The following is a 25,717-nucleotide window of genomic DNA, read 5'->3' on the forward strand; positions in this document are numbered from 1 at the left end:
GTTTATCCACACTCAAGACATATGATGACGCCTCTTGATTGTACTTTACAGAAAAACCTCTGTATTTTGTGGCTGAGAAAAGATAGTATAGGTCAAGGATAGAAACATAAACAAAATTGAACAGTAAACCATTTTTATTATCAAACTTGTTCTTTTGCTGCATACAATGTTTACAGAATGACAAGCATATATTTCTTTATTTGAAGTCTCAACATTTATAAACAGATTATAACCACAAGAGAACACCCCTAATTCTAGCATTTAGACTGTTTAATAAGAAAAAGAATTTAACCAACTAACAGAATGGTACTGATTAATAAACATAAAACATAAATCTGAAACCAGACAAAATATTCAGTGTTCTTAATGAAAAAAAGTGTGAGTGTGTGTGTAAGACAGAATTATCTCATCCCTGGACCAGTTTACAGAAACACAGCATGGATATTTGTAGACAGATAAGATGTCCCAGACAGCATTACGCTAACAAACAAAAACACAAGCCAATAATTGCAGCAAATGAATATAATGTGCTCTACATGTTGGGATAATGCAATAGAAATTTCGTTGAATCCTGTTCAATGACAATGAAATGCTATCTATCTATCTATCTATCTATCTATCTATCTATCTATCTATCTATCTATCTATCTATCTATCTATAAACCAGATGGGATCGGCTTTTTGTCTTTGCTGTTGCCATTATTTTCAGCATCATACAAAAGAGAATTTCCATCACTGTTACTGTTAGCTATGCAATAATGGTGCAAGATTTAAAAGACCAAGGTTTATTTTTGATTTTGATTTTATAGATGTAAAGGTTTACAGGCATTGTACCACCTTGAATGAGGCCTTACCAATACAGATACCTCTATTGGTCCCATTTAATTTAGGTTAGGAGAAGTCGAGTGCAATGGCAGAACCTTCTAACTACAATCAATTATCTAATTTAGGTAGTGAAAATTTAGAGGTTAAGATTATGGTATTTTAGCTAAATTTAAAGGGCATAAATTCAAATACTAACTGCAGAGCTTTTGACCTTAACATATGGCTTACATATGAGCTCCCATCACCATAGACCATACCCTACTTGTCTGTTGACCACCTTACATGCATTATATCTTAGTTCTCCTGACTATTGCACAACAGTTTTATGAATAGTACGGGTTGTACTGAGTGTGTTGGAAGAGGTGCGACTCTTAGAGCAACTGGACTCCCCAGCACTGAGGTCATGAAGGTTTTGAACCCCAGCGACTTCAGCTGTTTGGAAGACACCTCTTCCATCCTGAAGCTGCTGCCCTATGCTGCTTGACTCCCCAATCTTCAGCATTGTCTGATATCCTGACAGGTCATTTAGCATTGTACCACCTTGAATGAGCCTAGCCTCATTCCCATTTAATACTTTCACTGTTCCTACGGGGACCTGGCCTTCAACAACCATCATATTTTGGGCGCCAGAGAAGTTTCCTGAGTGGACCATGTTGCCAGTGGTTCCTTGGATCCCATTGCTGTCCACCAGAACTGCCCCAAGGCTCTGGGGTTGGGCACTAGGCATCATTGTTTGGCCTTGAACAATAACTCCCTGGGAAGAGCCAAAGTCAGTGCCATTAACCATTACCATGTGCTGAATGTTAGGGCCAGGTGTTTCAGCTAGTATCATGGCATTCTGAAGTGGCTGCTGAACAACATATTGTATGGGCTGCAACATGGGCGCAGTGGTGAAATAGACAGGTTGTTGTTGGTTTAAAACTAGCATCTGGTTCTGTGCCTTCCCTGTTTGCACTGAGGTCATCCCTTCCCTCACTGTGGCCTTGCTCTCCCTTATTTTAGCATGCTCAGTTGTTTTACTAGTTTTACTGATTAAAGTCTGCTCAGTTGTGGACTTAGCTGGCTGCACTTTGGATGGCAAGGACATCTCTTGTCTTGTCACCAACTTTGGTACTGACACTTGAATGTTATTTACAGAAGGATTAGGTAGAGGAGTGTCCACCTTTGTTGTCTCAGTTTGGACTTTTTTACCTCCACATATCTCAGCAAGTGTTTTAAAGCTTGGTCCAAGATTATCAAGGAACTCCAGGTCATAGTCTTGTTGAAAATTGCTGCAGCAGCCAACGGAGCCAGCAGAGGAGCCAGTGCCTTCATAGTCAAACACCAACATGTGATCTTTTTGCACAATCTTCTCATCTCCACTAGCAAGCTGTAGGAAATTAAGAGTTTATTTGTTTTCACATTAACAATATAAAAATGAAAAAACAATCCTGACTTCAAGGTCTGCATATTAACCAAATTATGAAACCCTTTAATAATCAAAAGAGTAGGAAAGAGAGAGAGAGAGAGAGAGAGAAAGAAAGAGAGAGGATGCTTGGAGGATGGAACTGTAATGAAAAATGTGTGTATAGGCAGCATGGTTAAAAAAAACATAATGTCAATGCAGATTTTACCAGCATTAAAAGAATGAGAAGTATTCAAATAATTTTCATTTTAAAAATGAAGTGAAACTCCAGGAATTCTGTATTGAAAGGTCTGATGATCCCAGCCTACACGCTCTTGCATAACTACTTTGTAATTGTCACTTAATCAGTGCGTTCACTCTTTGGACGAATAAAAAGCGTTCACTGCTAAAAGCTTTCTTAATAGTTACTCTGATTAGAAGATCCCCCTGATCTAAAACTGCAACACTGTTAAGAGGAACTTGGTATTCCCAGGTCTAAATTCTGACTTTCAGAACAAGTGGATCATTACTCTGTTTACCTGCTCTTACTTTTGTCTATTTGACTAAAGGATGTATTAAGGAATAAAAAAAATACTTGACATGGTAGCAAATCACTAAGCTCAACCTGATTATTATAACAAATTCTGTTTTTGATGCCATTATATAGGCCTCAAAATGCTCTCAACAATAAGGCCTGTGATGCAGAGTTTGTTCATAAATATCCTCTGGTTAATTCTGTTCTCAACTAATAAAAGTGCTGAACTTCATGTACAGTGCAATGTACAAAACGGAGAGAAAAGATGATGGGAAACATTAGTATTGCAAGAGTAGCAAATGTTGGACCATGAACAGGAAGGATTGCAGATATTTGCCTTTACATTTGTCCTGCTGAAATGCAAATGATTAAAAATTTCTGTGAACATTGATTTCTCACCTTGTTGTTGTAGTATCCTCTCAGGTAGCTGTCTGGCAACGACATGCCATTGAAACATTCTGTTGCAGCTCCTCCTCTTGACTGTCCGCCTTCAGACTCAAAGTGAGAGCCACTTTTCTCCCAATGAGACATCCCCAACAGTCCGTCTCTGTACTCACTTGAAGCACCTTGGTACATGGAAGCAACAGACTGCTCCATTCCAAAACCTGAACTTTGTACCATTTGTACAAAGTCAACGTCAGATTTTTGACTTTGTAAAGGAAGATTTTTGAACGCACTTTCCTATAAAGGGTCAAGGATGCATATTTTTTAGCACAAAATCTTTGTATATTTTTGTCAAATTAGGTCAGAAGCTCAATATACAACTTTCCAATAAATGTCTTTTGAAAACAAACAAATACTAGGTACAACAAGTGTGCTGCTCTCAAAAGTCAAGTCAAGCTTGTAAACATGTTTGTCTCACCATTAGTTCTCCTTGGCCCTCAATGTCGTATGCAATGAGATGTTGTTTTGTTTCATAAGGCATCTTAGCAAACATGTCGCTATAGGCTGACGGATTCCCACACTGGACCAGTATCATCAAAAAGGGAATAACTGAAAGACAAAAGTATATAATTCAATTAAGAGTATACCAACAGTATGCTCATGTCTCTGACTTCAGCATCTCTCTGCCAGGCTTTCCTACGATACAAGCAGACAGCGATTAAAAGAGGAGCGGCTGTCAACAACAGATGGTGTAACCCAGGACATATTACTGTGAAGTGTAGTCTCAGCAGTGCACATATCCAACAATTAGCATTAAGCTTTCCTCTATCTTACTTATTAAGAGGTTTCACCAGTGCTATTTTGCCAAATATATACATTCTTACATCAGCTGTTGCTGACACTGCAGGTAATATCATCAGATCAGCTAGTTCTAAACTACAAACATCCTGTTTCAACAGTTTGCCAGATCCTCTACACAATAATAGACAATGTAGGATTTACTTTATTCAAAGGATCATGAATACCAGGCTGAAAAGCAGAGGAGACCGGCCATTTGCCATCACTGCTCCTAATTGCTCCTGACATTGTAATTTACTTGTTCTGTCTGTTTTAATTTGTTATTGTTCGTATGTGTTTTTATCTGTGGTTTTATGAACACTACAGAGCATTTTCATAGCAGTTTCTAAAGTTCATTATAAATAAATTGACACTGACACTGAATGGAATTATCTTTATCATTTCATTTGTTTTTTTTTCTCAGTCATGTTTTCATTCTCATGCCTTGTCTTTTCGAAGCACCATGGGATTTTAATATGAGAAAGGGGCTATATAAAAAACTTGACTTCATGAAGTTTCTTCAGCTCAGAGCTAATTAGAGCTAAGCAGTGTGAGTTCTCTCTGACCATCTCACATCTGCCTCTTAAGCAAGGCCAAAGCTCATCATCAATCTTTCAATGAAATAAGTACTGAGTTACACTCACGTAGTATGGCCAAAACTCCCAGAAAAAGAAGTCCGATGCCTGCAGGTCCTAATGCTGGTTTTGACCCAATCCGTTTAATGGCTTCTTTGTTTGAACAGTCATCTATTTCCGTACAGTCACAGAAAAAGACTGTCAGTTTTTGTGGTTTTGGACAGGAGAGTTTCTGTTGGTCTTCCACCACAAGCATCAGATCGCTGTGGGCAGGCCGCACATCATCAGATGTCGTCAGAACTACTGCAGTATCTGTCAAATACAACATATTTCACATGCATTATTAAAACTTTCACATTCTAATTTATCTTTAGTCAAGTGCAAAGAGCCTAACAGACATATACATTTGAAGAACATTTAGTTAGTGAGTTAATGACACACAAAGTCAAATTTCAAACATTGTTTTAAATACAATTTATTTCTTCCCATTTGCCAAAGTTCAGCAGCAGTCAGTTACACATGTTAAATGCATAGCTTTTTTAGCATAGTTTTGTAAAATCACTTAGAAGGTAATAAAGTATATTTTAACTGAGTCAACAAAAACCTGCCTCTCAGGGGAAAAGTGGGACTGAAAAGGATCATTTGCAGTGATGCATCTGAGAGTCTCCAAACCCAATTAGAGAGAAAAAGTCCAGAAGGATGTCAACAAAAACATGTAGGGGGATTGAGCTTATCGTCTGAGTAACAGAAAGTCTGTAAAGTTCAACCCAAATGATTAACACCTCTGGCTAATATAGGTTCAAAATTATCTTCTTTCAAAACAGACATTTGTTTCTGACTGGAAATGAGACAGGAGCTCTTAATAAATAATAAAACTCTACAAACAGAGGATCAGTTTTTATAAAAGCCTTTTTTTTAAACTCAGTGGAAAAAATCTTTGTTGCCACTACAATCAAATCGTTACACTGTTAAATCCTTACTAAAATTATTCAAAATAAAGCACAGAGTGATGAGCTTTGAGGTTGGGAGGCCTCCTTGCCATCACCCTAACAGATTTGTTATCAGACACATCTGTCTGATATTTGTGTGTTTATTTGTCTGTAATCATGAAAACACACATAGGTATGTGTGTCTAGACCAAAGTCTGGGCACAAAGGTGGTAAAAGAAGTGGGAACTACTGCTGGGAACTTGCTGGGAACACTGACTACATTACATACCACCTGCAGCCTTTTCTCTTTAGTATTTACCATCTACGTCATAACTCAGCATTCAAACATCTGAAATTATGTTACTTTGTTTTCAACAATGCCAACATGCAATCCCTGCAGTCTTTTCTTTTGTCAAAGCCCTAATCCTACTATTATCAGTTGAAAAGAAGTCACTCATGAAAAACATGTTTTCTATGTTGTTACTTTTATGAAAGTCCTGTCATGGGGAACATGAAATTTATAAAAACATAACATAATGTGATTTTTATTAATATTTGCAGGATTTAAATTTTCTTTACAAATTATGTAGCTTCATACATTATCTTACCATTATAAGGCATCATTTTCCAATCTACTGTTGTGCTCCCAGGGAGAATGGAAAACTTAAAAGGTGGGCCATTAGGAAATGCATCTTCATCTTTGGCATTAACAATGATCCTCTTGTTGGATTTGCACACAGGCATGAAGTTACTGGTCAGCTCAGGGCAGTGGTCATTGAGATCCTCCACCTGGATGGCTACCGTGCCAGTCGCTGTTTTACTTGGCATTCCTGTAATCATAAAGCAAAAACAGTTAATCATTCAAGTATTAGTTTGCCCCTTTTTCTCAGTAACACAGTTAAGGAGACAGTTTTTGTCCTTTAAATAATGTCATATTTTTCCACATTAAAGGAACATTTTCCATGTGTTTATTTACTGGCATTGTAGTGTTTCCTGATTTCTGTTTTTTATTTTTTCAGAAAAGTAAATGGAGTCTGAAGAACAACTAGACACAAAGTTAGAATCTTTAGTTAGTAAAATAGGACCATGTAATATGTAAATATGTATTTTTTTTTTTACTTATTTACCTTAATTTATCTTAAACACACACACAAATGATACTGTCAGTTATATATATATATCAATTAGGAATGTTTGAAGATTTCACCATCTACTTTTCTGCTGTTTATGTGGATCTTGCAAAAAAAAAAAAAAAACACACACACACACATTATATGTTAAATTTATTTATTAGCCCATATTGCGATGGTAACAAAATCAGCAGCAGAAGGTAGGAATGAAAGAAATCATTAGCTGACGTAGAGATCAACCATTATGTCTAAAATAAAAAGGTTTCTCCCTGTTAAAGTGGAGTATTTCTTCTCCACTGTGGCTGCATGTACACTCAATATGAGGGATTTCTGGGAAGTCAACAACACAATGCAAACGATTCTTTACTTTAAAACTATTAACCCAAGGTCCAGACCAGGAAGCAGAGTTGTAGTTAAACACACGTTTCTATAGCTGTCTATTATTACCATTATTACCTCACTGAATGTGTAAACACGTCATTTAACAACCAACCTTTTTTCGTTTATAATTTACTAAAAGAATTATAAAAATAATATAAAAGTAAAAAAAAAATAAATGTGGATTATTGACCAGAAGATGCCTATCTTTAAATCCCTTATTAATTAATATCCTATTTTGTGATCCTTTATTTTGTCTCATAAACCTGGCTGTAGCAGGTTTATCAGACAACTGAGTCAACTCTTTTCTGCTATTGGAGTTTTTAATGTTTTCCCTAAAAACACTAGTGGAGGTCAGCTTGGCCATTTGCCTTCCTACACAATTCCACTCAATCCTAATAGCACTTCAGTGGTCTGACTGGACTTTCTCCTGTTGAAGTGGATTCCTCTGGTAGATTTTCTACCGGGCTAACCAAAGAACAGAAAGAGAAGTTGTGAACAATGATATCGATTTTCTGCACTGTTTTAGAATTGTAGTCTGCCTGTAGTTTTCACAATGGCAGCAGAAGAAGTGAACTAAGTCGTTCAGTCTGAGCAAGTCACGCTACCGAAAACTGAACTAACATCGTCAGCCGTTTCTTTCGGATCGGCTCTTCTCTCTTTGCAGTCAAGGATGGTTGTTCACAGTGCAGGCAATTTCCGATAAGCTTCTTAGCGTTGAACTGGCGCATTACATACGTCATGGACAAATGTTAGTAACAGGGTAAAACTGAAAACTTGAACAGAGTCCACGCCTCCAGGAAGCAATCGTTTCTCAAATACTGAGTCCACCTCTTCCAAACGGTCTTCCAAACGGTCTCGGTATCGTTGCTCTGGTTTCACACACCACAACGATTTGCTGTGCTGGTATTTACACCAAAAAGTAAACCAGAAGAAGAGGAGAAATAAACTAGAATTTATTTTAATTTCAATGAACAGCTCAGGCGTGAAAACACCGTAACAGAACTGCTACGATAGGAAGATGGAAAGGATTCTTACTACTTTCTGCCTGTTGAACTTGAATAAGATATAATGCTGCAATTAACGTCATCATGACAATTTAAACTTACAGTGGGTAGATATTTCATAATTAGATATTTTTCTCATCTCAGTTTAAAGGAGCAAGGGAACAGGTATATTCTGGAATTCCAACTTAGTTCTAAAATTGTGTCCTAAAATGATAAACCTTAAATAATAAAACAGTACCTTCGGTGATGCAGAGTATTTCAGCCATGTACATCCCATTGACCAGGAATGGGGATTCCCTGTCAGGCACCTTGTTCAGTTTGATTTCAGCTGTCTTGGGGTCAATGCTGAGCCAGTTCTGAGGGTCTGAGCCTTTTAAATATCTATGCATCATAAACAGAAAACATTTTATAAAATAAAATTGAAGCTGTAATTTAAAATTTATAAGCTTTGTGCTTGTGTATACACTTACTTGACATCCTCTGCTGGTTTCCCAGTATCTTTATCGATTGCAGGATATCTGGCAATCACTTTATTCACGTCGATGGGTGTTCCCTCCTTGATGGGGATAGATTTGACTTTGGGTTCAAAATGTGGTCCTTCTGGTTGGTTTTTTACATTGATTTTTATTGGATAGGTTTTAAATTTGCTACCCCAGGCACCACCAGCCCCGCTAGCACCACTGGCACCACTGGCACCACTGGCACCACTGGCACCAGTGGCACCACTGCCACTGGCACCGCTGGACCCACTGGCACCGCTGGACCCACCGGCACCACCGGCACCGCCGGCACCACCGGCTCCTCCTCCAAAACCTATATTAGCTCCACCAGCTGAACCAGATCCATCAACCAGTGGAGCTTTGTTCCTCACTGCTAGTGCCAGATTCATGTCTTTTACATCCTCAAAGTCAACAGGCTGTAAAAGGAACAGAAAAATAAAAACTTATTCATTCAGCTGCATGTGTGGATAAACTATATTTTCTTGTCAGTTGAGACTTATACAGTTATGATTCTTTAAAATCTATGTGCATTAGTATTTGTGTAAGAATTTAAGCTTCTATTAAACAGAGTCACTCAATAAAAACAGGATTTTCTTTTGCAAGCACAGTTATTGTAACCTGATCAGTGACTGACCGCCTTTAATGAACTGGGTATAGTGTTACATGCTCACATTTGCTTCCATCTCCTGATTGTTGGTTTGTTGTTTTTATTTTGGCACCTTTGACGGTTCACTGGTGGGGGTTGGGGTGGGAGGCACAGCCAGCCCCAGTGTTTTTAGCTGGGATGGTGACACACCTGAGATTGATGAGTAATGCGTGGCGTGTTTGAAGCTGCTGCAGCAGCGGAGTTTTTGTTAAGAAAAAATAACTTAAAGTACGATGGAGAAAGGCTCTGGAAGGAACAAGAGTTCCAAGGATTCACCCAGAGGGGAGCGTCGGATGTTTTGGCCGGGATGAAGTTTGTTTTCTTTTGTTTTGATTTTTTGGAAAAACTGGCTGGACGTTAGAGGATTTTTAGGGCCGGCCCAAGGCATAAGCAAACTAACCAGTCGCTTAAGGCCCCAGGGCCACTGGGGTCCCCTCAGTAGAGCTGATTTTTTTTTCTTTTTTTAGTAATAATTTCTGTGTCATTATAATATTAAAAACACACAATTTCACTGTGAACTGATTTGTTTTTACAATAATATATATTTGATAATGTATGTAGACATCATTATTTTATGGATAAAAAGAAATAAATAAATTGCTCTTTGGGGCCCCCTGGTGGCCGCAGTAGGTACCTCACGCTTCGCATGTATCATGAGCTTCCGTGATTCCAGCTTCCGATTCGAGAAATAGCTAAAGGGCGATTCCACCTAATTTTTCACTACCTTCTGCATCTTTAATCGACTCTAGTTTAAAAACTACAACACCTAGACTCTTCAAACCTGGACTGCATTATTCTGCTCTAAACGCAGCATATTTACAACCATGATCGTGATTTGTGAAACCTTTTTCTGATTTGTGAAACTTCAATGAAGGTTGATTTCACTACTTTTTTTTTGGATCTCTGTCATAGTATAACTGCTCAAATTCCAAAACCACAACACCTAGACTATTCAAACCTGGACTAGATTATTCTCAACTAGTAGCAGAATATTTAGAACCATGTTTGGGATTTATGAAACCTTTTTCTGACTTGTGAAACTTCAATAAAATGCCATTTTTACCCTTTTTTGCATCTAGCTCATATTAGAACTGCTCTAATTCCAAAACCACAACACCTAGACACTTCTAAGCTGGACTATATTATTCTGCTCTAATAGCAGAATATTTTAATCCATGTTTGGGATTTGTGAAACCTTTATGTGATTTGTAAAACTTCGCTAAAGTTTAGATTACTATTCACACTTGTTACATGCATTTTTTTCTAATTCAAATTCAATTCTAATTCAAAACCTCTATTTATCCCAATGGGAAATTAAATGTTGGTGTAACTCATTAATTCTTCAAATAGTTATTGTAGATGGTGATGGCTGTTGGAAGGAAAGATCTTCTGCAGCGGTCTGCTAAGTGAAGTGAAGTTTCACAAATCAGAAAAAGGTTTCACGAATCCCAAACATGGTTATAATTATTCTAAATCGCCCTTTAGCCATTTCCCGAATCAGAAGCTAGAATTGGAAACCAACTTCAGCTTCGTGTAATGTAATGTAATGTAAAATATTTGTAAAGCTGCTAATAGAAAATTTGCTTGATAGCGGCCTGGAACGGTTCAGTTCAACAGCCAAACATTTATGCAAGGGTCTTTGTGTTTGTCTGAAACTGAGTTTAAACTTTAAATGAATTGATTCTCATGGTTGGCTCTGTATATTTCTGACGTATTTTTAGCTTCAAAACACCATGTTTGATAATGTTTGATAACATTTGATAACAATAATTAAAACTTCTCAATGTTTGACATTGTCTAGCAAAATGTTATTACGTCAGGCTACATAGCTGCTACATTGAAGAGATACTCTATGCTGCAGTTGGGGAAATGTTGTTTGCTGCTGAGCAAAATCATTTTGTGGCTAAAACGAACATTATTTTTACATCAACTTCTAAGTTATGTGAAACTTCTGTTAAAATCATTTGAAGGCTCAGAATCAGTCCAGTACCATTCCACATTCTCAGGGGAGAAAGACTCACCTGGAATAAATTAAATGTTTAGCTATTAGAGTAATGCTTAAGAAAAATTAATTTAATCAAAGAATGTCATGAATATGTGTGTAGAGCTGCACCGATTGCAGTTTTCTGGCCGATCCCTGGTTACCGATCTTTAAAAAGCCTGACCTGCTGATTTTGATTTTGGCTGATATGAATTTTTTTTTGTCTGAAATCTTGCTAAATATAGCAAAAAAGTTGGTGGGTTGGCAACAACGGGGTGAATATTGTTAACAGGAAACATTCAGACCTGACCTGGTGGGTCGGTCTGTCAGCCAAACCTCTCACTGCAGAGCAGAAGAGGACAGAGATGATTTATAAACCTTTGCTGATGAAGATAAGATCATGTGAAGGGCTTCACATGTAAGTATCAGCTGATCATGATCCCCCAAAATTAAGGAAATCGGCACCCAGAAATCAACTGGTCGATAAATCGGTTGGCCAATAAATGTATCCTACATTATACATGTACATAATGTAAACAGCACTGCCAGAGATGCAATAAGTTTATAGTAGGTTTGTGAATGATCTAATGATCGGACTGCTGATTGCAGCTGGTCCACATTGTTAGCAGAACTAGAGGGCCCCAAAACCACATTTTGCTTAGGGCCCCATGGAGGCTTGGACCGGCCCTGTACCTACAAAATCACAAGTGGTGCATTTTTAGGAAAAGAGAAAAACTATATATATTAAGAAAAAAAAACTATTGAACAGACAAACTATTGTCTGACGGACGAAGGATCGTACAGGCTTGCCCTTCTCAACGGATGTCAGCTGGTTGAGGAGCGCTGATCGGACATGTAAGCCCCCACCACACTGTGTGTTCCGTTGGGTGACCGTTTTGTTTCTTTTCTGTTTTCCTTTTGTTTACATCCTTTTGTTTACATCAATATGTAAACAAAACAGCTGACATCAATATGACTCCCGTAACCAGTCAAAAGAAGAAGAACAAGCAAGGGTGAGAGTAGCGGTACGCAACAATAGACACGTGACATACAGAATAACGTTTCGTTTGGTAGCTACATTTAGAGAAATTATGTTTCAAATACATCATTAATTTTGTCTTTGGGAGAAATAAAAGTGACTTAGTAGAAAACAAAAGTAGTTGTGTGATCACTCAATGGTTTTACCAGTAATATATAGAAATATACTCAGTTTAGAGACAAACATGGTAGCATGACATGTTTGTCAAACGTATCCGAGTGTGTGCTGTGAATGGTGATATGTTGCAGTGAGTCAGGAATTTGTGTTTGTCTTGAAAGGGGACGCATACTCGTGAATGAAGCATTATTATGGGCATTTTTAGTTATGCCCAAAATTATTTATATAACTAGCAAATTTGGGTAAAATATGATTTTCATTTAACAAATAAGTTTGTCCTTGACAGGAAATGAGACCAGAATCCAAAAACAATGTAAACAGAATATCAATGTAGATATTGACATTTTATGAAAAAAGTATCTTAAAAAATAATTCATATCAGTCTATAAAAGGTGGCCAATAAGACAATGAAATCTTTATTGGCTCTCCAAACCTTTAGCTCCCTCCTGATTCTCTATTAGCTTCATGTCTTTACTCTGGCTGGGTTACTCCAAAACACTAAAGTTATTTCCATTCACAAGAAACATCCCAGTCAAATAAAAAAACAACAACTTTTAATTCCTCAGGGTTGTGAATAGTTTTGGCCTCAACTGTTTATCCTCTGGATAAAAAATGTATGATACCTTTTCAAGAAACAGGATGCCCTCGTTGGTGACGGGATCAGTTTTTATGCTGAAATATCCATCTTCATTGCCTTGGATGATTTCAAAAACAGCTTCCCAGTTGTCAATATCAATGTCCAGATCCTGTGCTTTGATCCTCATCACTTCAACACCTGATGTGTTCTCTTCAATGTCTCCTTCATACTGTTAAAAAAAAGAGTAAAACATGTTTTTATCCGGTAATATTTATACAGTAATCCAGTAATATTGATTTAAACAGAACATTTCTTAATCAGAAATTCTTTGACTTGAATATGTGAACAAAAAATGTTGGCTTAGATTTTCAGTTATTGTCACAGAAGACGATTGATAACAAATAACTGTCCTAAAATATCAAAAATCATCATGTTCTTAGAGTGAACCCATCTGTTTAGGTGTTGCTGTCCCAAATGCTAACAGGAAGAAGGTGGTCATGGTCCCACTGACTGTAAGAAGCCTGACATTAAAGGAGGAAATATTTTGTTACTGAACCACATAGAGGCAGTAACATCAATACTGCTGTCCACTCCACAACTATTTATAACATCTGAAAACCTCAATAGCAACATGTTCTAACTGTTCCAATATAAATGATAAAAACTAAATGAAATATTTACTGCTTCTTTTTCCAAAGTTGGGGGGTTGTCATTCACATCCCGAATGTTGATAGTGACAGTGGCTGTTGCAATGTGTCCCCCTGATGCACCATACATATCTTGGCCAGTCACTGTCAGCAGGACTGTTTTTTCTTTCTGAAAGAAAAATATAATTTATTGTTACACTAACAAATCAAATGTATTTATTTTTATAGCACCATGTATACACAAGGCAATCCAAAGTGCCATACAAAAAAAATATTATATATATATATTATATATATATAATATTCAGTCAAATGTTCTTCAAATGACTGGAAATGCATAGTTTTGAGTAGATTTTATTTTAATTTCCGGGAGAGCAGACCACACGAGGACTGTGTCTCTCCACAGCTGCTAGTGTCTCATTAATGTTAGCAGATGTTGGCAGGTATGATGTGGTCTTGAGATTCTGTTTCAAACTGAGTTTATACACCTCGGGGAAAAAAATCACTTTCTCTGATTTTATTCTTTACTGTACAAGTATATGTTTGAGTAAAATGAACATTGTTCTTTTGTTCTATGAATTACTGACATGTCTCTTAATTTTGTTTGTGAATGTATGTAAATAGACGGTTAGATTTAGAAAATCGCACCAACGAATATCTTCTCATGGGTCTTAGCCCAGCTGGGGGCTAAGCACCCCTAAAGGTCAGATCCTAGAATCGCCCCTGGTTTCTGCACATCTCAGGCTTTAAAGGAAGTTGGTTCCAGATCTGAGGAACCAACTTCCTCAGAAGTTGGTTCAGAAAGGTGCCCCGGCTCTACTTCAGCAGCTCGGCTCGGCTCTATTTCGGAGTGACCGCTTTTCCATCGGCCCAACTGGGCTCTGAAGCAGGGTGCTGCCTCCTGGCTGTGGGGGGGTATAGCGCCCCGCCTCCAGGAGTCATGTGCTGTGCTTTTGTTTTTCTGATACAAAAGAAGAAGAGAGAGCTGAGCTATTTTTTATAGTCAGATTATGATTTTTCTGAGACTTCAAGAAAATGCGAAGTGGGAGGAAAGCTGCGATGTGGCGAGGAGGAGGACAGCTGGTCTCCGCCTTGTAGCAGAACAAAAGCAGGTGGCTCTGACTGTGCAGGTGAGCTAACGACGATTTTTGTATTAAACTACTATAAAACTTGTAATAGTGCCAAATATACATGCGCTAATGTTAGTCAGGATGTTGCAAATAACGTAATAGTGTCAGAATTCATTCATAATATAATTCAATGTGTTTTCAGATGTTGGTGAACTGCCGCCACAGACCATCATTCTTCCTGCAGCCTCTGAGTTGTAGGATGTCTCATCAGTTTCCGTCTTCCTGACTGTCCGTCAGTGTTTACCTTCAGGATGTCCAGAGACCTTCACCTTTCTGGAGCAGGAATCACATGAGCTCAATGTGCTGATGAAACATTTCTAACTTAAAAAATGTGGCTGATGTTCTCACAGAGTTGAAGTGCCTTAGCAATCTGTTGTTTTTAACTTCAATATGTTTAATTATAATTCATCTGATGTTCAAGTTATACTGAGAACAAATAAAGCTGTATTCCTTCTAATCTGACTGGTTGTAGTTTTAATCAAACCTTCATGTTTTCACATTTTGGTCACTAAAAATTGATCGGGGGCTTAAAAGTTTAAACTCAATCTTGTTTATCACTAATTAAGGTTAGAGGTTTTGGACACATTTTCTCACTTTCTTACATTGAAGATTCTCCAGTAAGTCAGCTGAACACAGAGTGGATATAAGGATGTTGTACAACATAGAAATGAACAAACATGATTTGTATTTTGGGTTCTTGTTAATAGCAACCCTGATAATAATGTCAAAATGTTTGGTTTGCTGAATAATGTTTCACTTTTAGATACCTTCATTGGTAATCTACAATGTTAAGTGTCAATGACAAATTTACATAATATAATGTTATTTTCACTCTGTCTAAAGTCCCTCACATTTTGGGAGGATTATATTAGGAGCTTGATGCCAAACAAACTACAGTATGTACAATAATGTGTGGAGAGAATATAACAAAAGAGACTTTGTTCATTGAGACACAACAGCTTTTATTTTTCTTCTGTTTGCCTCTACCCTCTCCATGGAGCGCTGCCATCTCTGCTGGTAGCTGCTTCCTCCTGAATGAGATCCAGTTGTTCTGACAGTTCTCATCGTTCTCCATCATGTCAACCATGTTCCTCTTCTTCTGTTCCCTGGGAAAAGTTTACATGACATGTTATAGCTTGTAGCACATAAATGTAGATAAATAACACAGTTACTAATGTGGAAGTTACATACACAGAAGGAATTATTTAAAACAGACGTTTCTTTATATAAATGCAAACATTTTTTTTTTACCATCCAGACATAGAGAATTATAAGTAACTGCAATAGTTTTGTAAATTTAAGACAAAACATAATTACTTGTAAGTTTTAGACTTATGCAGACATACAGTCATGGATAAAATACAACTATCGTTTTTTTCAAGTTTATTGTTTACTTTTATGTCCTCTACAATTAATAGTTCATAACCGTTTACATAACTGATATGTAGCCATTTTACAATACAATAATAGGATATCATATAACATGTTTTATTATCTCACAATGGGGGAAACTCCAATGCAACAACAGTAAAATGAGAAACAATCGAAGCATGTAGATTCACGCAAAGACATAAAAACCAAATGAAGGCAACATGCTGTACAATATTGACAGTTATTTATAACTGAGGAATGTGCAACTGAGTATCTTCAGAAAATGCGCATGTTGTGTTTGAGCAATAAAAATACAGCAGACTTTGTTTTTCAAATGTCTTCCATGACTGTATGTAGGCAACCTTAGATATAGTAAAAAGCAGACAGATTTACAAACTGCTCACCTGGCTGGAGATCAGCAGCGGCATTAGCTGCATCTGAGTCGGTGTTCACCGTGGGGCTGCGTGGGGCTCCGAGGCGGCTAACGAGGCTTTCCAATCTCTCCACTACATTAACAAAAACGACTCATTCCTCACTGCTCCATCGAGCTGCCGCTGAATATTGAAATCCGAAGCAAAGAATCTCTTAGTTCACGGCTTGTTTGTATCTTCCATCACTTCCGTATTGTAGCGAGTTTGAAAAGTCGCGCCTTCGTTTTTCTTCTCTCTTTGCTGCCCCGTCTGTCCACGCCCACAGCCAATCAGTGAGCAGGAGCGAAGCTTGCGTCACCCACGAAACCAGTTCATCTGTGCTAACCATAAATTCGTCCTACCTTGTGGTAATCCGCATGCGCACATCGACGCTACGGCATATACTGCTTACACAGCAGATTTCTTATAAAAAAATTTAAAAAAAGATTTCTTATAAATACGTCCTACCTGTGGAAGTATCTCGTGTTTTATTTCATCGAAGATTATGGTAAGCTTTATTTAATTTATTTTATACATGGTTTTCGTTAAACTGCTGTATTACTTCATGTTTTTAGTTAATATATTTATAAATGACTTTAGTTTGACGTCTGCAAAGTCGTTAATACTATAAACAAGTCGTTGTTTGGCGTTTAATCAGGACAAAATACGTTGTTTTGTGAGTTATTTTGTCCCTATATTTTAAAATATTTTTAGTTTAATTACACTCTCATTTTTATTAAACTTTGCTAAATAGACGTTGGTAGCGATACTATGTGAGATTGAAGCTGTGTAATAGAGGTGTGTTGTTAGTGTAAGCATATCCTATCATTTCAGGAGCACAGTGACATGCGCAGTTCGGTGGACACGCTGTGGCTGCGCTGCATTTGATAACAGACATACAACGTATTAATGTGCAAAACAGAGTTGCGGTGATCTTTATTTGTCTGTTTAATTCTAATAAAAAGCACCGACAGATAGACTTAGCTATCTATCCGTGCTACGGTAGGAAAATCTGACGAGGTAGCACTGATAGTCAGAACACCGGCCCGGCTGGACCTGCTCCGAAGGAGGGCCCTAAAAAGCAGGGCCAGCCCCGAAAAAAAGCCGGTGGAAAAGCTCTGAAAGTGAGCTGAACCCGAGCCGAGCCGGTTGAAAAGGGGCAAAAGTCAAATGGGATCCAAAGTAAAAAGACTTTTGTGACATGTGAAGTCATTCAGAAATTAAACAAATCTGATGTGAAAATGTATGGAATCAGCTGCAGAAAGCTGTCCAACAGAATCAAGAGAGGATGGCAGACCTTCTGAGACTGATCCCTGGTCAATGCCGAGTCCCATGTGAGCAGCAATCAGGGAAATGTTTTCCTATATCAAAGCAGCTGTTCTGGTACTAATCATAAAGTCTTAGATTTTGAAACAAATATATTTCCCCTGCTAAAAGTCTATTATGTTTACCGTACACACAAACATACACGCCACATCCGTAAAATATCAAAATAACAGGAAACAAAGGCAGCTGTTGGTGGAGTTCATACTTCTCTGTCCAAGACATTGTTGACAGAGATTATGCCATCTTTGGTCATGGTGAAATAATCACGAGGTTCCTGGTGTTTGATGAAGTAGGCGATCTTAGCATGATCCGTCGTGTTATCATCTTTATCAGTGGCACTAATTGTGATAACTGAAGTCCCTGTAAAAACAGTTTTAAATAAAACCAAAGTGACAAAAATGGTTACTTTTGATGATATTTAGTACAAAAGTTGACCATAATAAATGGCTTTAGTGTAATAATAATAATACATTTAAAATGGATTTAAAACACTGATTCAAAAGTGCATCATGTTTCCAATTCCATTTGACGTTTTTATTGTTTTATGAGTTTTTATATGTGTCATACTGACCTTTAGGAGTAAGCTCATCCACCTCAGCTGTCAGCACCGATGACTCAAATGTCGGAGTGTTGTCATTCTCATCTACGACCTTAATTTGCAGGTCAATTTTTGCCTCTGCTTCAGTGCCATTTGGGAATTTAGCAAAACCAGCAAGCTAAAACAGATGAATCAGAGTCTTGTTGTCTTTGTCATACTTAGAAAACAAAGATATTCAGAGTTGAAATCAGTTCCCTGTTTCAGAACTTCCACGTTCACAAATGAGAGGAAACAAAACTAACAAACTAAAGAAAGTAGTAACGTGTGTGTTCAGCAGAGGGTGCACAAAATTTAGTTGACTTCCTTGCAGTTGTACACATCCAGGGGACAGTGCTGTTTCACAGAAGCAGCTGTGGGAGTGGTGGTGGTGAACACAGCTCCTTCACTTTTTATGTGTCAAAACCCTTTATGCACTGCCAACAACTGAAATGTTTCAACAGACAAGCTGCTATGCAGCAGTCTCTATTTAAAGTTTTGAGGGAGCATTTTAATGCTAAAATGCTCCCTCAAAACTTTAAATAGAGACAGTTTTCTATTTATGGTCAAATCTGTTGGCTGAAACTTTTAAGCACATGATATGAAAATGTGTAAATTTACAGCCCACTAGAACATCTCTAAAGCAAGAATGAAAAAGTGTCACTTTTTATTCATCTTTTTTTTACTGTCATGTTAGAAAACATTCCAGAATTGATCCTTTCAAACAGGACACCATATGAAAAAATGAAAGCTGAACAGTGATAATCTTCATGATTTTTATGTATATTGTTGCAGAAGCTCAGAAACATCTTAGCAATCATGCTCTGTCAGACATTCTTCATATCTGCTGTAATTCTAAGCGCTCAGGTCATTCAAGCCCCAAACACTAACTTAGTATAAAATACAAATTTTAATCATGTGTCATCTATGTTATGTGGGAATACCAGTGCATGTAATGAGGGTAAATAGTTCAGTTAAAGCTGATTACTGTCTCTTGTTGTACTGTATCTGGAAATCATGTAAGTTTTTTTGTTCACATTTCACACAGATTATTTCAAATTACAGCTGGAAACTTACTTTGTATAGGGGAATGTCCTCCCTGTCAAGCTTTCTGGTCACTCGAACATTTCCATTAAGAGGGTCAACAACGAACACATGAAAAGGATACTGGTTTGCCCCGACACCCTCTAAGGAGTAAATAACATTTGTTCCAATCTGTCGGTCTGATCGGATCTGAAACAGAAGCAGACTCAATGATTTCACTGCGCTGAAAAGCAGAACAAATGGCTCTGCATGTTAACACAGCAGGAGCTAACTTGACCCAGTATCTACCCTTCCATCCATCTCAGTCATTATTTAACTAATAACGACTGTTTTGAGTCAGGAGTGACATTGTGTTCACCTAATGACTGTACCTGCTGAAAATGGACCACTGTCCACTCAGCAGCAGTGCTTGTTTTGTCTTTCCAGACAGAACATTCTTTATAACTTGAACAACAAAACAAAAGCAACATAAATAAATCTAATTTACCTGTGATTCTGTCATGATACACCAAAATGTCTGAATCAATGAGGTATGTTTGAGTCTCTCACCTTGGCAATAAATTCCTTTTGAGTGTAGTCTTGATTTTCCGTCAAAGGTACTGGAGGGAGAACCCACTCTCTTTTATGTCGCAACAGATGAGTTCTTACCACAACAATAGCCTGAATCTGTGAACACAAGAAAAATACAGCAATTAATTATTTCCAACAATAAAAAGCAATGGCTTTTTAGCTTTGTCCTCCGTCTTTAGATTTTTATTTATTTATTTTTTTGCTTATACTGACAGCTCAGAATGATACTGCCTGGACTTGTTGGCGCACTTCACCAGGAAAAAAAATATGCAAATAACAGGAGGTATGTGAGTTTGCTGAGAGACGTGATGGTTAGAAAGTCAATAGCTTCTACAGTAGTGATCCTTACACCCCTAGGATGTCGCAGTCTGTCACTGAAGAAGATCTCCAGTTCAGCAAAAGCTTTATGCATGGGATTGGTGACTTTGTCCACCCATAATGTTATTTTCCACTAAAGTTCTTCTGTGTTATGTATAAGCACTTTGAGTTGCCTTTGGCTGAAAGGTTGTATGTAAAGTTGTTTTCCTTCCTGATTTTCCATCAACTGCACAGGGTCGTATCCTAGCACGGAACTGGCCTTTCTGGTGAGTTTTATTTTTACTTTTTCCTCTTGACTGTAGGTAACATGTTTTTGCTGCTGCAACATGCTACACTGTAGTAGATGGCCGAAGCTACCATAGAGCCAAAGAAGGTCCTCAGCAGCACCCCCTGCAGGCCAAAAGACCTCAGCAGGTAAAGGTTGCTCTGACCCTCTGCAGGGTGTCTGATCAAGATTTTAAGTAAAAGTTTTTGCACACTGAATGAAATTCTTTGGTTAGGATGTCAGCTTGACTTTATTATTTTCATCAACAAGTGGTTATGATTCATGTTGATTAGCTAATAGAAGCAAAGCTGAGACTGGAACAATGACAATGGAAATGGCTGAAAAAGGCACGCATCTTTCTCACTGAAGCCAAATCTACTCAGAACATTTGCAATAGCAGTCATGGCAGACTCCATCAGACAGCTTTCTATAACAAAGACCTGGAACATTCAGGTAGTTTGCTCCACCCACCATTCCCTGCTGCGCAGGGAGGCACAGCATGCAATGTTTCAGCCACAGACCTCTTTGATCAGTGTTCAAGACCACATTGTTCAACATAAACAGGCACTAACATAAATCTGAGACAGATGACTCTGACTTCTGAATAAGGAAGTCTCAGAACAAATACAGCCTGTGAAAAAGTACCATGAGTGCTCATGTAGAATATAGTCCCAGATGTTACAAACCAATGAGTGTAAAAAGAACATTACGGACAGCCCTGACCACAAGACTCTCATACAAGAACAGTCTTCTTTCAGATGCTTCTTCAGATCTGCTGTAATAGTAAGTGCTATAGAAGATATAGCGCTTCCTGCCCACAACCATCAGCATCTATACAACAATTAATTGAAGAAACTTAGAAAATGTAAAACAACAATCAATTTGGGATCATTTGGGATTAATGTAGTATTTCTGTATTTAAATTGTATTCTGTGTGTAAAGCACTGAGATCTATGTTCAAAATTATTGGAAGGATTTGGTTAAAATAAATCATTCCTGCTGTAAAGTCAAAATACCACAGGCCTAAACTGACTCTTGGTTTCTTTGAAAATTAATGTTGTCTGACTCAGACACATTGTTTTTATTGTTTATTTCATTCTGTAATAAAGTATTTATTGCAGCTATAACAGCCATGCTGCCCAATGGGTAAAATCAGTTAAATTAAATTGAACTGAATTCAATTCAGTTTGCTTATAGCACAGCATGTTATCTCAAGGCATTTCATATAAAAGCCCTAATTCCAATACACTTATACATACAATATTACATTACAATAAATCCTAACAGTCATGGCTGTTAGGAAAGCACTCAAAGCACTCCCCTTGCTCGGTTCTGGTGCAGTGCAGCAGGCAAACATTCTACTGAATACTTCTATTTTTAGACATGTTTAGCTACATGGAAAATAAAATGAGATGCTCCAGCTCGTTGATAATTATTTTCTCCTGCTCTGAACTCGTAATAATTGTTGCTTTATACCATGATCACTGTGTTTACTATACTGTTATAATCCACATATATGACAAAACACATGATGTATACTGCAGAGGGAGGTGTATTGTGGACTTTGAAGGATCTGTGCAAAAAAACCTTCTGCAACCATGTGACCACACATTTGACCGACCATGCTGGGCACTTGGGTCCCCTTTTAGAGACAATTAAAAATTTTTAATTTACTGACTTGGCTTGGAATCTGTCTGTATGACAGGACTGTACTGACTCTATTTGTAAAGTGCCTTGTGAGAACATGTGTTGTGAATTAGCGCCATAAAATAGAGTGAATTGAGTCTAACTAAACTGTACAAAACAAAATGCTAGTTGGTGAAATTTCACTGCAAATAAAAATTTCACCAATTTTTTAATTTATTTTGCTAGTCAAGTAACTGGTGTAATGTCATTACAAGAGCTTGCCGTAGAAGCCAGGTCTGGTTGCTATATTGTCATGACACAATGGAAACGCAGCATTGTTGACAGTCAAACCAAACAGTTGAAGCCGGAAAAAAAACATGAAATAAAAAATATTTTGAAGGTTCCAGGACTATTTTGTTATACTGGGAACATGATCATGACATTCTAATATGAAAAACATAGCTAGAGGGATGAACTTTTCACATTGTAACTACGTTTTTGTTTTTGGGTCATCGAAGTTTCTGTTCTGCAATGAATCTGTTTTTCTGAGACCAAAATGACAAATAATTACAACAAATTTTTATTTATTATAGGATGTTGCTTAAAGGTAATGCAACAGATAGAAACATTTAATTAAATCCAGGTCACTTGCAGTTACAGAACACAGCCTGCTCCTGAAAATGATGTCTCAGACTTCAAGAAGCTTGAACCTAAGAAGGAGTATAGTAAGACAATAAAAACATAAAATTACGAGATCAAAGTCATAAAATTACGAGAATAAACATGTGCTAGAATAAATCAATAATATTACAAGAACAAAGTCATAATACTACTACTGAATTCTTGTCATATTATGACTGTTCAGGTAATTGCGACTTTATTCTCTTAATGTTGACTTTACTCTCGAAATATTACTTTATTCTCATATTATTACGAATTTATTCTCATTTTGTTTTATTCATTAATCTATTTTTATGGCCCCAATACTCTGCCTTACAAACTAGCATCGTCAAAGTGAATAGTAATAATGAACCCATCATTCTGTAAATCAGCTCATGCCATCTCGTCAGGTTTTAGGACCGTCAGCGGGTTTTTTTCCTCTTTCAGATCAGTAAATAAAAAACAGACTTAATTTCTTTTGCGTGTCAGAGTGTGGAGTGTTGTTGATACAGACCCACGCCCTTTGCGCGCAATAAAAACTAAAGCTGCAGGTTTCCACCTGAGAGAAGCAGGGTTTTTTAATTTTACAAGGCATCTCTAAAATACACATAATGCATCTGAACTCACCCCAAACAAAAATAACACCAATGATGACCGGGCCAGTCGAATCATGATAAATGGAAGAAGTCAGGTTGTTCCAGTAAGCCCACAGAGTCCGCTTGCGCTTGTTGTTTGTCTGATCCGATCAGGTTAAGGAAGGACGCTTTAACTGGAAGGACGATTTCACACCGTACCAAAAGGTTTCCACGCCCCCACACAAGCTAAGGTAGGTGTGGGGTTATCTGATCCTGGCGTGAGAGAACAACAAACATGCCATTTCATGACTTCTCCAGAAGTCTGCTAATTGCAGATTCCCAGACAGAGAGGCTCACATAGAACTTTAACAGCCTGGGGCCAAAACTGGGCTCCTGGAGAAAATGAGTCACCTTAGGAACTCTCATTTTGTTTTAATCTCAGCTCTAATAAACCAGGTTACTCATTGTTTTATTAACACTTATAAAAAATAACTTTTATTTCAACTTTCCAACATTTCTTTTTCAGTTACTTTTTTTTCGTAAAGGTGGAGGCATCTATCTATCTATCTATCTATCTATCTATCTATCTATCTATCTATCTATCCTTTCTGTTGTGAGACTGAATATGCTGCAGTAAAAGCAAAAGCAACAGAATGGCAAAAATGTAGTTAGTTTCTTGAAGCTGTGCTGAACCAGGTGACTGTATTGCAGCATAGGAGCACACTGACAAGCAGGGTCATATTAGGAAACAAGATAGGCCCCTGGACTGCAGCCAGTCTTGGTGGCCTAGGTAATCACCAGTGGGTTTGAATGTGGTAGGTTCAATATGTCCACTGGCCAAAAGCCCCATGTTCTTTCCAAAAAATGGACTATAATTCTATTCTAAAATTCATAATTCTAAAATACTTGAGTTATTGTTTATACTCAGAAAATTATCAAAATATTAATACTACAGAACCTAAAACAGCAAGACATAAAACCATATAAGTTACATTGCTAACACATAGCTTTGCTAAATTTCTTCAATTTACTCATGCGTTGTCTTCTTCTAATTTGAGATCAGGTCACTGGGATAACAGTGCCAGACAACCCTCTCTCAGCAACACACTGGAAAATCCCAGACCAGAAAGGATAAGTTATAGCGAGCTCTGGACCTGGTTCTGTGTCTCCCCCAAATGGAATATGCCAGGAAAACCTCCAAAGGGAGACCCTCACTGGAGGTATCCTCATGATATAACTGACCCACAACTGAGTCCTGTTATTAAGACCAAGCAGCAGTTATACATAAGGCTCCTTCAGATGATAAATGGCATGTACTTGTATAATTCTTTATCAGGTCCAGAGGACCACAAAATGCTTCATAGTACCCATTCACCCCCATGTTCACATACTGATGGTGGTAAGCTATGGGATTGTAGCCACAGCTGCCCTGAGGCAGTCTGACAGGGCCAAGGCTTCTATGCCTTGACACCACCATACACAGCGGGGATTCCAACCCACGGTTACAGGACAGACTCATACACATAAAGGATTTATATATGAGAAGGAGAATTTTAAATTCTTTTCTGGATTCTGGAAGCAATGAAGAGAAGCTAAAATAGGACAAGTATGATCTCTCTTTTTAATTTTTATCAGAAATCTTGCTACAGCATTTTGGATCAGCTGAAGTCTTTTAATTGTATTTTGTGGATTTCCTGATAGCAAAGAATTACAATAGTCCTATAGTACAATAGTCTAGTAAAGTAGACTATTGTACTATTGACTATAGTACAATAGTCAATAGACAAGACTATTGTATTGTCAATACATGACGACAATGTAGCGAGCTCTGGCGACGAACAGTCTCTGGGGCCGCCCTGAGGCGGCGACGACAACGAGTCTCTGGGGCCGCCCTGAGGCGGCGACGAACACTGAGAGGCGGGGTCTCGGGAGGAGCACTGAGAGTCTCGGGACTGGCACTAGGGGGCGGAGACTCAGAACTGGCACTAGGGGAACACCCACTAACTGGGGCCGATAATCCGCTAACTGGGGCCGATAACAAGCTAACTGGGGCCGATAATCCGCTAACTGGGGCAGGAAACGCCCTCAGCCGCGCCGCCTGTCGGCCAGGTGCCAGGCGGGCCGCCTGGAAACCCATCACCATTGGAACAACAGCTGGAGCAGTCTCAGGAGTGGGAGCAGCAACGAGAGGCGGAAGATCCTCAGCGATGGCGAGAACAGGCTCGGGTGCACCGGCTGGAACGCCAGCTGGATGTGCTGATCCCGGAGACGCTGGTGCTGGGCTGGCGGAAAGATAGTCCGGCTTGGGAGGCAGTGGACTACCTCTCAGCACCGCAACGGCTGTCAGGCGTTGCCAC

At 38.2% G+C, this 25,717-nt stretch overlaps 2 protein-coding genes and 1 long non-coding RNA gene across 3 annotated transcripts in view; 1 reads left to right on the plus strand and 2 right to left on the minus strand.

Annotated features, from left to right (window-relative positions):
- The window catches only part of LOC116726052 (uncharacterized), a 591,833-nt gene that overhangs the window by 50,678 nt on the left and 515,438 nt on the right, over positions 1 to 25,717 (plus strand). The gene's annotated exons all lie outside the window — the stretch shown is intronic.
- LOC116726036 (desmoglein-2-like) lies at positions 679 to 23,556 on the minus strand. The gene is made up of 14 exons (XM_032572509.1): positions 23,413 to 23,556; positions 19,896 to 20,012; positions 19,380 to 19,535; positions 18,300 to 18,444; positions 17,934 to 18,088; positions 13,526 to 13,660; positions 12,891 to 13,073; positions 8,455 to 8,900; positions 8,223 to 8,365; positions 6,078 to 6,299; positions 4,610 to 4,852; positions 3,607 to 3,737; positions 3,144 to 3,425; positions 679 to 2,194 (listed from the first exon to the last, which is right to left on the minus strand). Exons 1-14 carry the CDS (start codon positions 23,455 to 23,457, stop codon positions 1,133 to 1,135), a joined length of 3,465 nt encoding a protein of 1,154 aa, XP_032428400.1. The 5' UTR covers positions 23,458 to 23,556; the 3' UTR covers positions 679 to 1,132.
- On the minus strand, positions 14,454 to 17,927 carry LOC116726069 (uncharacterized). The gene is made up of 2 exons (XR_004340528.1): positions 16,397 to 17,927; positions 14,454 to 15,727 (listed from the first exon to the last, which is right to left on the minus strand). It is a non-coding gene; the product is annotated as an uncharacterized LOC116726069 (long non-coding RNA).

This window comes from Xiphophorus hellerii, chromosome 9, assembly GCF_003331165.1.
Source record: "Xiphophorus hellerii strain 12219 chromosome 9, Xiphophorus_hellerii-4.1, whole genome shotgun sequence".
In the NCBI taxonomy this organism is placed as follows: domain Eukaryota; kingdom Metazoa; phylum Chordata; class Actinopteri; order Cyprinodontiformes; family Poeciliidae; genus Xiphophorus; species Xiphophorus hellerii.

Excerpts from the sequence above, each read along its gene's own strand:
- LOC116726036 (XM_032572509.1), bottom strand. The coding sequence starts at position 23,457 with ATGATTCGACTGGCCCGGTCATCATTGGTGTTATTTTTGTTTGGG. Across the intron at positions 3,738-4,609 it reads GGGAGTTTTGGCCATACTAC|TTATTCCCTTTTTGATGATA; the intron begins GTGAGTGTAACT and ends TTTGTCTTTCAG. Across the intron at positions 2,195-3,143 it reads GAGGATACTACAACAACAAG|CTTGCTAGTGGAGATGAGAA; the intron begins GTGAGAAATCAA and ends AATTTCCTACAG.